This window comes from Rhipicephalus microplus, chromosome X (assembly GCF_043290135.1).
Source record: "Rhipicephalus microplus isolate Deutch F79 chromosome X, USDA_Rmic, whole genome shotgun sequence".
Taxonomy (NCBI): Eukaryota; Metazoa; Arthropoda; class Arachnida; order Ixodida; family Ixodidae; genus Rhipicephalus; species Rhipicephalus microplus.
This window is the reverse complement of record NC_134710.1, coordinates 16,385,354-16,400,304: the sequence shown is the minus strand read 5'-3', so window position 1 is coordinate 16,400,304 and position 14,951 is coordinate 16,385,354. Positions and strand designations below refer to the sequence as shown.

The 14,951-nt window shown below is 41.7% G+C and overlaps 1 protein-coding gene across 3 annotated transcripts; it reads right to left on the bottom strand.

The window, feature by feature from the left end:
* Positions 1 to 7,805: 7,805 nt before the first annotated feature.
* Positions 7,806 to 13,065, bottom strand: LOC142777445 (uncharacterized). Of its 3 annotated transcripts, none has more exons than XM_075881870.1 (4): positions 11,692 to 13,065; positions 10,901 to 11,158; positions 10,185 to 10,307; positions 7,806 to 9,632 (listed from the first exon to the last, which is right to left on the bottom strand). In XM_075881870.1, the coding sequence occupies exons 2-4, from the start codon at positions 11,037 to 11,039 to the stop codon at positions 9,466 to 9,468; spliced, it is 429 nt and encodes a 142-aa protein (XP_075737985.1). In that variant the 5' UTR covers positions 11,040 to 11,158; positions 11,692 to 13,065; the 3' UTR covers positions 7,806 to 9,465. The 3 variants fall into 3 exon arrangements, with proteins under 3 accessions (XP_075737985.1, XP_075737984.1, XP_075737986.1); XM_075881869.1 differs by having other exon boundaries at positions 10,901 to 11,078; XM_075881871.1 differs by having other exon boundaries at positions 10,185 to 10,229; positions 10,901 to 11,078.
* Between the last annotated feature and the right edge of the window lie 1,886 nt (positions 13,066 to 14,951).

Below are 14,951 nucleotides of genomic sequence, written 5' to 3'. Positions count from 1 at the left end.
ATGGCAGTGCGACGCTACTGCGCATTGCTCTGTGGTACTAACACTTGAAAACCACCGGCACGTTGCTATTTCACATGCACTTGTTATATAACGACAAGCTTGTTGTTATTAAAAGCGACTACCTCAAACCATCTCAACACTGCTCTTCCAGACTAAATCATGCAAAGTGAAACAGACCATACATAACACGCTGCGACCTTTACAAATGTTCTTTTTTCCGTCTACCATAGAAACGTGGAATGCGTTTCCACACGCTTTCATGAATGTTGAATCGTTAGAGCATTCATTTCTAAAATTGAGCAGTTTCTATTTGTGTAAACCCTTCAAAAGAATAACTATATTTCTAGATCTCTAGGTTCACCACGACACTGATATTGTCTGTATCTAGCACTCAGCTATGCAAAAATTCTGTTCTCTGTTGTTTTTTGCTTTGATCAATGACTTTGTCGCATAGTACAGTGCGAAAGTGTGACAACTATGTTTCTCTGACGCTGCTGTTTCTTCAACGAAACTTACCAACGTATTCATTGTTTCCTTTTGTATGCGCCTGTTTAGGCTCACACTATAGAATACATAAATAGAACAAACAAATGACCAAAGCGGGTCCCTTCCATAACATTTCGCTTCCTCTTTCTCCCTCTATTTTCGTTTCTTCCATTGTGCACGTGAAAGAGCCTGTCTACGAAGCTGGTCACTGGTTCATTTTTAATTGCTTTTCTGCCGGAAATCATGTTGTGACACAAGCGTATAGATAGCAGTTCAGAAACGACATGCATCTTTGGAGGTGTTTTTTACCCATTCATATTCAGTAATTGCAATGCTATACCCGACGAATTTCTTCGCACGCACGTGCTATCCACCCCTCCACGTACACCCATCTCGGCGAGAACATGCGCCAAGCACTTGAAACGGTGGAAAAGCCACTTTAGAGCAATAGAACGAGATGAACAAGAATAAAAAGAGATTAAATATGAATCAGCTAGCAACACTGAGTCCACGATTTCATATCAGTTTCATAGTGTCCAATGAATTGCATTCGCATTAACCATGCGGTGGTGAAAAACCATCAAATAGGGGATATCACTGAAGCCATCCTTTCGAGCAATGAACTTTTCTTCGGCAATTCTTTGAGTAGGAACTCGCTGTTGAAGGCTGCAAGCGAGTTTTCATGCCTTCAAACCTCTTTCTCCTGGAATTATGTTTGGTTAGGAATAACTGCTGTTGGAGCGGTTGTTATTGTTGTAGTTTGGTTCTATTTTCTTTTCATGTTCAGGAGCCGCTTATCTTTGTCTCACTCAGGGGGCCTCAGGCCTTGTGAATAAAGCAAAAATAGCAGCAGAAGAATTCCTTTGTAATATTGTTCTATTCTTTTCTGCAGGGCAGGTCCGATGAGAAACAATTATCCCAGAAACGCCCGCGGGCTGGCATTGCCTTTTTTCCCAATCTTTCTACCAAAGCGGATACACATGTTGTCATCTAAAAGCTATCAAGTGGAAAAGCTGAAGAGATGACCCGCAAGGATGACATTTCAAGCACACAAAGCATTGCAAAAGGGTGAGTGGCCCACTGCTTATGCTGAGAAGCATAACCAGTGGCGTCGTATTATCAGGAAGGAAAATTATTGGCCTGTCGTGGCGTCAAACAAGTGTTTCATGCCAGATAATATATCAGCTCACGTATAAAACATTCTGTTTATGGTATTACACTAGCCACCTTTCTCGGAGCACTTTTATTTGTCTTTTTTCTCTGTAGGGCGGGCTTTTATTTTGTCCACTTTCTTAATAGGGTTTTTTTACAAATGCTAATATTAATAAGAAGAGTGTGATGGAGAACGCTGGTGCTTCATTTCGAGAAGCCTGAGAGATCTTGCACAGTCTTGTGTTACTGCTTTACTCACGTTCACGGGAATAGCCCCCTCGCTTAAATAGTGTTCCACACGATGTGGCAAATACAACGCCAATCTCCTGCGATGAAAGCGAGACATTTAGTACAATGGGGTACTGTAATTACGGCATATATAACGCCTCAGGTGCGCCCCACAATGTTGTTTAGTGATTCCAATCAAAATTTCAAGCTTAACATTGTGGTAATTTCAAAAATGTATTATAGCAATATTATCTATTTTTACCCAAAATATAGGGCCAGCCAACCTTTCAGCCAAACTTCAACTATGAGTTCTGTAGGGTTCATAGACCTCGGCGTCACACGGATTTCACAGTGCTTGTTGACTACAATGAAGTGTGACGTCAGGTGCAGGCGCTTAGGTCCGTCGTTCACCCTTCACACGGTTGTCTGAGACCCAGCAGAGCGGAACAAGAGGCGCCTTTTCCAACAGCTGGCTAAACCTCTTAGCCGAAAAGCTGCCGGATTGAGTGTAGCGAGCTATTTGGTGCCCCCGGCGCCAGCTGCCATCCGAATCCGACTTTTCGGCGGCAACCATGTCTCGCATGGCAGCTAGGACGGGTCGAATGATCCAAAACAAAGTGTGGCGTAATCCCTCTCAGAGAATACTTTCCAGGAGAGTTTGCGCGTTATTCGCCGTTGCTTTCGGTCGGTGGGGATAACTGAAATTTGCAGCTACTCCCTTGACATGTTTTAATAAATGTGCGTGGCAGTGCTCACGCGACATAGAAAGCTCAGTTTTACGTAACGCGCTATAAGTAATTGACTGCTTTTAATTTATTACATTATTTCTAATTATGTAAAATGAATGATCACTATTTAGAAACTAACATCGTGGGTATAACTTACGTACATTTCTTGTGTTTGAATGCCGGTAATCAGGGGCCGAATTCACAAAGCTTTCTCTTTGGCTACGCATTTTCTTAGCCAAACGTTCTCTTATCTGGAGGGATTACTATAGCGCGGGTATGAATTTAACTTATTCGGCACTTAAGAGGGCAAGGAGGACACACGATAGCTGATGAAACGACAAGGAAAGAAAGAAGTGTGTGCCGATAATATCAAGGTAGCACGCATAGCGTCTAGCATCGAGAGTATACGATGACAGCCAATGATTTGCTGCATCCAAGTTTCAGTTCCGCGAGCGTCGGCTACAGCGCTTACGGGATGCCGCGTACGTTGTAATAGGCGTTTTGGCGGGCTGTGCAAAGCCAAGCACTCGCCTTTCATCAACGACTGTAGCTAAAAACGAAATTGCTCGATGGCCTTAAGTCATCGAGCAATCCATGCACTATCTCGCCAAGTACAAGTAAACAACACTCCAGGTGTACCACATAAATGAAACCACACATAAATCGATGCATGCAATGTTTGAAAATGTGCCTCGAATGTCTTCCCCTATTTAACGCGACCAGTTACCTTACATTTCATTGAAGCTGCGCTGCTACTTAACTAATTCGGTGCAATCTAGCACGGTATAGTGGTGAACGTAAGGGTGTTTTGTACCTATAGTCAAAGGTAGCCTTTGTTATAATATTCTTATTACAAGACACATGAGCGACTTTGGTGCCTGCAGACGAATTGTGCGGAAATAGATAACAGCAGTAATCAAATGAATTTGTGAGGGCAATTTCGCTGGTTCCATGCACCGCAGCATTTTTATAAAGCCGGAATGCGAGAACGTGCATACGCTTACGCTTAGGTATATGTCTACGTAAAATGAGGGAGACTCGTCGGGAGGTGTCTCAGTGCTAATGCTTTTCACAAAACACGGTGCAAATATTTTGCCCAGCGTTGTTTGAGTGCGCAAAGCAAGGGACGTGTATACAAGTCTTGAGGTCGAGAGACGTTATCACACGTGCGAAAAGGATGAAAAGAGAGAGAGACTCTCGCTTCGGCTTCGCGAAAGCTTGAAATTGATAGATAATAAAGGCAATTTTCTGGCCCAGCAGACGTCAGGGAAAGTCTCCGCAAAACAGGGTCAGATGCTCGGAGAGCATAAAAAAGTGGAGTACGCGTTATATGAGAGTGACAGCCACTCAGAAAGCGAGATGAAGTGTGACTGTCCTTAGGTGTGAGAATTAATGCTAATTAAGAGAGTTGATTTATTGAGCCAAAACTTTCCTAAATAACGATAATGAAAGCAAACTGAGCATTCATCTAGTGAAAGTGACACTAGTGACAGTGAACTCATAATAGTTGATTAGCGTTGTCCCAGGCCGATATATATTTTTATTTTCTTATCTATATTTAGAAAACTATGAGAAGGTAGCGTACGTTAGAGCCGGCTATCCCAACGTCATGACAGTAATGTACAAGAATAAATAGCGCACGGTTATACAATCACACGTGGCGGTTTCTATCTTCTAGTAACCTTGGGAAAATGCATTCTAACTATTTTTTTTCCATTTTTGACAAAGTTTCACGTGACGTTTTTGCATTTGGCTTCATTCGAAGGAATGACGATGTATCAGCAATAAGGCGAACACAAGCACTGCTGCAGTGGACGAGCTGGGAGTTGGTGACGTAATTTTTGATGGTTTGAAGATGGCATATTCACAGTGTGTAACGCAGTTGTTGGTCAATAAGCAGCTCAGTGAAGAAACTGAAATACTAAGTTCTATCAGACAGGGATGCCCGGCCTCAGCATTGTTATTCGCCATCTACCTAGAACCCTTTTGCTTATCAATCATTCAAAACTCAAGTGTGCAAGGCTTTCGGTTACAGAACACGGAGATAAAATTACTCGCATATGCTGACGATGTGACAGTACTCTGCCAAGATAGACAAAGTATATGTGAAGTCGTTTACATGGCAAATAAATTTTGTGACATGACGGGCAGTGTAATTAACTGGCATAAAACAACTGCCTTTTGGTACGGCAACTGGGATGTGAGGCCTGAGGTATACCTTAACGTAAAATGGGAAAGCAAACCCCTAAAGTACCTCGGTGTACCCTTGGACAGCTATCGCGACAACGCGGATTACTGGAAAGGTGAAGCAGAAACCCTCAGGCAAAAAACAAATGCCTGGTGTGGTCGGGATCTGTCTATATTCGCACGTGCAACTGTGTGCAACATGTTTTTGATATCAAAAATCTGGTATGTCATGCAAGTTATCTGTATGTCACGCGTCAATGTACAGAAGTTTCACAGGATTTTTGCTGTGTTTGTGTGGAAATCACCGTGGGAACGTACAAGCCGGTCTAATTTATTCCAGTCCGTTAGTAATGGCGGACTCGGTTTATGTCATTTATTTATTAGACAAGTTGTCTCTCGGTTTATTTTCCTTCGCGATCAAAGAAACAAATTTCTGCAAACAGTGATAAAAGTAAGGCTGTCATCATGCATCCCAGATTTTGTTGTGTCTACAAACAGTGGTATGTGCCGATATGTGTCTGGTTTTTTGAGAGAAGTTATACAGTCTTTTGAGTTTTTGAAAGTGCGCTTTTCTTGCCATTGTTAAGCGATATCTTGCCACTGTTAAGCGAAAAAATCTGTACAGGGATCTCCGTGATGTCTTGTTACCAACACCTTTGTACAGATCTATGTTCAATGGAGGACCCAGACAGGACGTTTTGAAAAGGGTCAAAAGGATGAAAGTAAAAGCAGGGGCGAAAACTTTCTTTTTTAAATTGCATTCCGGGACTCTCCCCGTAGAGCAGTGGCTAGCGGACAAGGGAATCGATGTACCATGGACAAACAATTGTTTACTTTGTAAAACACCTGAGACAATAGACCATGTGTTTATTCATTGCTGGGACGCTGTCTTTCATTGGGACATCCTTCAAAGAACATTGAAAAAAGATCTCCCCATTACAAGCCATGGCATTCGTTTTCTCTGTGTGGATGAGGACGACGGCATACCATACGACATGGTTATGTTAATTAGCCTTCACAGCATCTGGCAGACCACTATGGCTTACAGACATCTTGACCGGAACATACGTCCTGTCCGGGAGAACTTCATTGCAAACATGCGGTATATCACTGAGGTGTATAAACAAGAAGAAGAATCTCCCAGCTGGCTAACAATGTTAGAGGAATTCTGCAACCTGAAAAAATTTTAATGTGAGCACTTCGGATCAAATATTGGTCCAAGTGTATTTTATCATTCATGTTTCTGTGTGAACACCTGTACAGAAAAACAAGTGATAAAAAAAAAGCTGCAGTGGACGAGCGGTTACAGCGCTCAACTACAATCTACGAGGTACTTGGTTCGATTCGCAGAATCACTGAGCACTTTTTTTTTTTTTCAAGAGGTTGCCCGGCCTGACATTATGCGTGGTGGCGGGTACTAAATTTATGAGAAGTAGGTTTTCGCACTTGCTTCTTTCACATCCCTTTCGACCCAAAAGCGCTGTACTGTGCTCCTTCAAAAATTAAACAATTCAGGGTTCATAATTTTTTCCTCCATCCTCTCTTATCGCAAAAGTGTCCAGTGCTGAAATACCAATATCATACCTGGTATAATACTTTTCACGTGTTTGCATATTCGACCAGCAATCAGTCTTCACGGTGTTTTGAAGAAAATCTACACATGCAGTGAGCTAACTGCTTGCAGCCAAGTTGACTGCCTTTGTAGGGACACGCTTTCGTGCTAATTTGGTGGGCATCATCACATGCAGCAAGACCAAAGAGCACGGACAGTTAGAGCTGATGCAAACAGAGTGATTAGTTTGTGTCTTCTCTCCCGCTATTTGTCATGCTGCACGCTTCAGTGTAATGTCGCTGTCAATGGTTAAAATGAACTATAGCAGTTAATCGAGTTCTGCTGAGAGGGTCCCGTATTGTCCAGAATGGAACAAAACAATGGCAATTTGATTTGTGTGATAAAGAGGTACCCTGCTTTTGGCTAATAGAATAAATTTCTAAACTGAAGTTTATTTTTTATTAACAACAGTTCCAGTGCAGATGAAAGGTGCATGGACAAAAATCGTGTATTCAGCTTGACTAGGTTTGTGACCTTAATTGTAATTGCGAACCGGTATCACAGTATGCATAAATATCACACACATATACAACCACGGGTGATAGCTTGCTTATTCTGATTAAAATGGAAAGGTTGAAATCGACATATTCAACCAACGCAATGTGTACGAGATATGCCATGTAGAGTAGCTATGCTCGAAACTAATCTTCGCAGGTTCGTTCCATTTTACCCAATTTCTTGCCCATGACTGTAGGTTGGTAAATGAAAATTCTTCGAACACACATATTCTGTGTAAGGTTACATTTATTTTTATGCAGTACAAAACAAATTGAAATGTATAATGGCTCAAAAGAGAAATAACTAGAAACAAATTCAGCCAAATTATTACCAAACTTACTCACCAATGACAAACGATTTCTCATTTAAAAGATACATACATGCATGCATACATACATACATACATACATACATACATACATACATGCATGCATACATACATACATACATGCATGCATGCATGCATGCATGCATGCATACATGCATACATGCATACATGCATATATGCATGCATACATACATACATACATACATACATACATACATACATACATACATACATACATACATACATACATACATACATACATACATACATACATACATACATACATACATACATACATACATACATACATACATACATACATACATACATACATACATACATACATACATACATACATACATACATACATACATACATACATACATACATACATACATACATACATACATACATACATACATACATACATACACTCAGGTTTAAATATTAAAATGAATGGCTATAAAACAACAATTCTAATACACTCATTTTGAATATACTACAGAAAGTAACTTACGAGAGATATCCACCGGCACTTTTATGTCTGAACACGGTGTTTCTCGAATTATCTCGCAAAAGCTTGATGCATAGTTTTCTGCTGCTGCCCAGTGACAAGCAGTTTTTATAAAAAACACAAGAATAAAGCCCTTGACAATGTCATGCTAAAGAAAAGGGCTGTGCATCAATATTTTGTACATGTCTGCAATATCACTCTGTTTATTTACATAGCTGGGCTCATTCACAACCCACTAACAAAGCATGTTAGGACACTTGGGCTGAAAGTTGGCACAGCACGAGTAAATTCTAGACAAAACATGAATAATACAATTATAAGCTACTAAGCTCCTTGGTGCAAACAGTGTTTATATTGACAGCTATAGGTGCCATTTCGTTTCCCCAAAACACTTCTCAAAAGTAGAATCAACTTTATTTAGCTAAAAGTTTCTATTCTGGCGCGTCGTGGTGGCTCAATGGTGGAAGCGACTCTTTCGGCCAAGAAAACAAAGACCAATTATTTTTCCAGTTCGTGAATTCACCCCATGCTAACATTGAGGCAGCTGGTAAGAGTGCTTTTGGAGAGAGGAAACCACCACATTCCCACCAGTTGTGGCCTTGGGTAGCTACTTCACTTGGACAAAAATGATGAAAAACATTCCTCAAGAAGACTTCAAAATTTGCACATCAACACAGTTCCCATACAGCTGTCTATTAGTCTGCTTGAAAAATATTGAGTTTACTGGTGGACAAAGACTGTACACTATGTGTGGTGATGCTCCAGTGCACTGCATGTATGTCTTGCTGCTGGCCTCAACTGCGATGTTGCTCAGCACATATGTGTAAAATAACAACTAATACTATGCCACTGCAAAGTAATTATGTGTCATTTGCATGAAACAGGGACCACAATAAAAAAACATAACAACATTTGCCTTCACAAAGTTCAAAAATTGTAAATAAATTTCCACAGAGTTTTCACAGTTCATCTGAGGATAGTAATATTGATTGTAAACACATTCTTACTTCCACTAACAAACTATTTTAAGATGCCAGATTCAATATTAGAGTATACCAGCACTTTTGTAGGGCTAAACAATTGTACAGGCACCTAGAAAAACACAAGTGAATGCATGGTATAGCTACATATAAAAATAAGTACTTTTATTTCTAGTCTGAGTAGAGCTGCATAGATGATAAGTCACTTGCATTACATTATGAACAAACCTATCCGAGCAAAGCATACATTTAAAAAGTTACACTTATACAGTAGATAAGTAGACTGTTGAAGGACGGACAGGCAGTGGGATAATACCCAAGCACTAAAATCTTCTGTTAAGATATACTAGGAGTAGTGATGATCTACTTCCTTTCAAATAAAATAATCCACATAGATTCACTTCCCCAGAGCTTATACACTCATGGCATCATCGGTGCTATACAAATGAGAGTACACTGAAGGATTACATCGACTAAGTACATGATTACTTCATCCATGGCTTTACTTCTTGTACTACAAAGAATGCAGACACAGTTACCATTGGCGACCATGGATGCTGTGATTTCTGGCATGTAAATGTAGAGGCACGCAGGCCCTTAACACACATGTTAAAAACTTCAGCTCAAAAATATTTGCCCACTAACACTACAGCAGCCTTTAAATTAGCGTCATAGTTTGGTATCTTCCATGCAAAATTTAAATAATTTTGAATGCAAGCAAATGAACTGCTGTATAATGCACTGCTATGAAGTTAAGCAGCAGCTGCTCCTGACATCACAATGTGCTCTTTCTGCTGTTGTAAACTTTGAGCAGGAGAACAGTCACTGGCAGTCCCTTTATACTTGTTGGTCTTCTGTGCTCTGTTCTTGATACACTGTACATGACCGTGGAGCACCAAACCCCTTGTTACTGCTGGAACTTAGAAAAATACAGATCATTGTTACAACCATGCTACATGCAAGAGTGTATAGTTGTCAATTATGTGCTCATATTTACAGATATTGTATTTTCAGAAGCCAATGACAAGCCTTAACACACACACACACACAAACAGTGAAGAATGAAAATATATTTAATATGATACAAGAGCAAAACTACAATGTTATAGATGAAGGCATGAAACTTCTGCCAGACATAAAAAGCCAATAAAGTTTCTTCTATTTTGACTTTACACTAGGTGCGAGAAGCAGACCACAGATAAGTTCACTAAGAAATACAAGTTAGACTGCATTACAATGCAACAGCCAATGTTCCTAACTTTAAGGCTGTCTAACATAGCCAGCTCACCGTACTGCGTATAGGAGCAAATGGGCAGTCTAGAAGACACAAAGAACTTGTGGATTATGAGAGTGCTTGTTGCTGACATCTATTATTCTAAATGAAGAAAACCTTTCAAAAATGCACTTCATCAGGGGAAATAATCATACGCAACAAACACAACGGGCTCCTACAGGTGCCACCAACACTCACCATTATTGTTGATACCAGTGTCTTGCCGGATAGATATGCTGCGTCCTGCACAGAACACCAAAGGAGCGCTCCATGACTTGGATTGCACGTGTGCTAGCTGCATCGCTCTGCTGCTGAAATAGGCTAGCCACAGACAGAGAAATGAGAAGCCATGGCTTTGAAACACACTGAACGTCACCTTTAGAGATCAACAATGCATACTTAGGTCAGGTACAATTTGTAGAAAAATATATATCACTATGCAATCGTGGTGAACATGTTCGGCTGAAACATAAGCAACAGCACTGAGAGAGAAAAAGCTACATTAGGTAAAAGATGCAGTTACTGGCCCTATGTCATCTGAAGCTTCTTCAATAGGTCTTTCTCCTTACAAGTTGTGAACAGCCAGGCAATTTTCACCCACTTGCTATTTCCTTCCAGAGCACTTGATCCACAGAGGGAGTCACAAGCTCAAGAGCTCAATAAGGAATCAAAGTATTTGTGCTCGTTTCAAAGCACAAGCTTCTGAGCCTCATATTATTTGAGTTTCATTCATAAGCTGCAGGCTTTCAGCTTTCAACATTCTCAATTATCTTGCAATTTAGTTCTATAAATGTTGAATAAGAATTATGTGTAATAATATTACAGGTATCCACTGAAAGCAACCATGCTTGGGTTTTCAATTTGTGCACAGTAAGTGGTGTTCACGTAATCGTATGTATTAAAGAAAAACTAACCTTGCAGCCAGCCGTTAGGCAGTTTTGTGCGCTCGAAGCTCCCAAGCAGATCGCAGTCCTTCCAGATGAGGCTGCCATGCATGCTTCCACGCCCCATCCGCTGAATGATAACAGTCCCAGCAGTGACATAGGCTTGCATAGTTAAGGAGAACGCGTCCTTCCTACTTTTGTACAGGTGCTCCAAGTAATTATGAGGATTGATGTGCCAGAACGTTCAACCGATGAATCACAGGACCTTAACAAACCAATCTCTGCGATCTGTGAAGAGCCAAAAACGAGATATTTAAAAACAATCATTAAAGCAATCACTTCTAATACTTATTTGAGGAAGCTATCACTTCGTTAATGTGACCAAAATCTGCTATAATCGCTTTGAAATAAACTGAAGCCTCATGTAAAATTTACGTACCGCAACGTATATGTCCTACTGAAGTATAGTACTAGCACAGTGGTAATCGTCTATAGAACTAATTTTCCAAAATAACATAAATTTTTTAAGTGCAACCTGGCTTCTGAAAAATAAATTCACATTACCTTTCCAACTATCAAACGTGCTCAATCGACAGGCCCAACCTTATAATCAAACAAGAGCTCACTTGTATCAAATCACAAAAAACTTTTTATGTATTTGCACCATAATATATGTATGTATATAACAGTAGTAGTATAGTTTTCATGCTTCAACTTACCATAGAGAAACATTACATCTGATGGGCTTAAAAACTTGCACACGTTATAGAACTGCGTGAATTATAGTACTGGTGAAATTTAGTTCTGCAAGGTGAACTCACCGATGGCAGCATTTAGTAGCTGTCGGTGTCATGAGGAACCAAGTACGGCCAACAGGCAAAGGGCATCTGCAGACTGGAAGCTGCCAATGACAGCAATGAAGGGCTGGCCAGGCGTGCACGTCCATTGATAAAGTGTAAGAACTGGCCATGACCGGCTGTTGTCAAGGCTCTAGTGCCGTGAAAAACGATGGCCAGACGAGCTCGGAAACCTGTAGTTAGGCGGTATTGGCCTACAACTTCATCCAAAGCAAGGCACCGGTCAAATCTTTGCTTTTTCTGGGGGCCGAAGGGAAGCTTGACGTTCACGGGCTCTCGCTGCCACATAGAACTCTCAAGTTGTTACCGAAGAACAGTCTAGGCGCGCTTCCCAAGTAACACGATCCACAACAGAATGTAGCATCTCGCAGTTTTGGTTGATCACATCACAGCGCTAGGACTATGGTTATCACAAAAAGGAGAAGTGACGACTTAATAAACAAAAGCGCCAAGCTGCCCCACCACAACTTCGCCGGGCAAAACAGTTATCAACGCTGTCTTTCAATTTTCGGTCACACGAGCACAGCTTGTTCACAAGTCTTGGAACGTCAACACAGCACCACTGTTCACAACGAACATCGTTTCACTCCCGAACAGTACATTGCTTTCAAGTAAATAGAAGCGTACGGGCTAACTAGTGGCGAAGCAAGAACCAAGCGCGCAGTTCATACGTTTCCGTACGTACTTGGGGTCACTCAAGTAACGTGCCAAAACGCTGTCAATCCGAAATGTCGCACAGCACCCAACTGAGAGACTGGAAAGTCAAGCGAACGAACTGTTACCGGCACACAAACACACATTCCAGGCTTCTCGAGTGCTAGTTGCCGTCGATACATCGACGCCGATCCCCGCTTGATAACCACACCGACGCACAGGCTTCGCTGCGCTTCACCGTACACCATTGCACTGCCACAGCTTTCCGCACTGCTCACACGCACTGAAAGAGCTGCTGTAATCACAACACATCCGGTCAAACGCTGAAGTAACTCGTGCGAGAAGCATTTGCTGAAAGTCGCACCGACCGATATGCTGTTCACGACGCCATGTTGTTTTCGACAACTGCACCGCACGTAAGAGAGCTCTTAGAAAGTACTTGCACTATTTTCACGGCATGAACAAAATTTCTCTTATGTGCGAGGGGGGTGATATGACGAACAGGACAGGCGTGCCAGATGAAAGAAGTGTTTTGGCAACGTCACGGAGTGAGCTTATGTAGAGGGTATTGCTTCACAACCAATCACAAGCTGTGCCTGTCGGCAAAGCCGTCGTCTGCTCGCGTTTGTCGTCTGCTTCGATCAGAGCATGCGACAGGGGATTCGCCTTCGCAACGCTATTATTCTCAGGTCAAGTGGCCGCGGCGTCGCACAAAATACATGTCAGTGGCTCGCTCTACCTTTGAATGATGTTCGTGCGCCAAGTTAAATGGCTGGTAATTGACGCAGGGATGAATTCAGCCAAGGTTTGCTCCAGAATTGTGAGGGTTTCCATATTTTCGGTGTCATACAAAGTTACTAGGGTCATTTTATTCCGATTGCTTGCCATATTATCATGGTCCATATCGGTGTCTGAACAGTGAGGGTGAAGATGCATGATTTGTTTGTAGTTCCATGCGTAATCACGCGCACCCCTAATAGGCTTTGGTTTACAAAGTACGTTTTGTTCCAGATCGTCCCAAAGTGTATCGACAGCTGTATTTCAGAGATCGCAACCATTGGACAGTTAGAGCCAATGAAAGTACACTAGCGCACAAACTTTATGAACCACTCACTGAAAACTTCCTCTCATTTTTATTTCCAATAGCGTGCAAAGAATGTGCTCCCAATAACCTCTTTGGTGGTAATTTCCACCAATGAGACAAGGATCTCGAGTCGCACTTTTAATTGGATGAGATGGGGCGCAACACAACAACATAACAAATAAGGTTGATCCTATGTCATGTCGCGTTCGAATGCACCGACCATTCACGTATCACATTGGTTTTCATCCAACCACAAATCTTTACATGCGTAGTTTTATGCCATTGACGCCCAATAGAATTCTTCAGTTACTGCGACTTCGAACTTATTGGACGATGGTGGTTGTCAACACCATCCACTGCGTACAAGGGAAACAACACGCGAAGCTCAAAGCGCCGAAAAAAATAAAAACGCACCAGCAGTCATCAGCCAGCCCTTAATGGGCGTGAATTAACTCAAAACCAGCCAGGGCACCAAAGTATACCGCTGCGGCAGCAGGTTCCAAGTAGCCACATTGTTCCTAAGAGTGGTCCGGACCACTCTTGGGATTTTCTCTCAGCCATGCTGTTTTTACGCACAATTTCGCTTCGTGAATCCACTTACGAGCACTTTTCAGTGACGTAAGCAAATATAGCAACTGCATCACCATCGCTGACATGTTCCCGGGCAGTCACAGCGCGCTTTATTTGCAGTGGCCGATGTGACAACTATGGCCTCTTACGACGTTTTTTCGTTTCGTGAATCGACTTACGCAACAAAATTTCTCTTGCGCAAAAATGTTTTCGTAAGTGAGTTTTGTGAATCCGGGCCCAGTTACTTTTACGGCGTCTGACATGAAGACGAGGAAAACACGCCCTGGAAGGCGTCTGAGAAGAAGGCGAGGAAGTCGACGTTCTGGTGTGAGCTGAGGTTTGGCGTGCCACTGAATCAGTGTTATTTTCACGTAACCATACTGTGCCGTAACGGCTCACCAACGTAGATGTCTCGTTTGTTCGTTTGTTTATTTGTTTATTTGTTTGCTTGTTTGTTTTTTCTCTTTCTTTTTCTTTCACTAGTGCTCGTGAGAGCAACGCTTTTGTGCGAGTGCAAAAAGTATCATTTTCATGAAGTTTCAGTTTCGTTGATTTAATTTTTTTCCAAAAAGTTAATGGGGGGAGATGGAGGACGCATTGTTATGAGCCTCTCCCAATTGAAACCCAGCTACAATTTATACCGCTTTCTCACCACAAGGCAACACGAGATAATAGACAACGCAAGAGGGGCATGTTTTAGCTAAGCTAGGTAGATGGTCAACGACCTGACTCTGAGTTTTGATGGTCTTCTCACATTCAATGCTTAAGCATTTCTGCACCGACTCAAGAGGAAACTCAAGAAAACAGCGCAGAAAATGAACATGGCTACGAAAAGTAAATGTGTAAAATAAGCTCAGGTTAAACAGTATATCCATCCGGCCGCCCCTTTCCCACACAGAAAGAATGAATGTTAAAA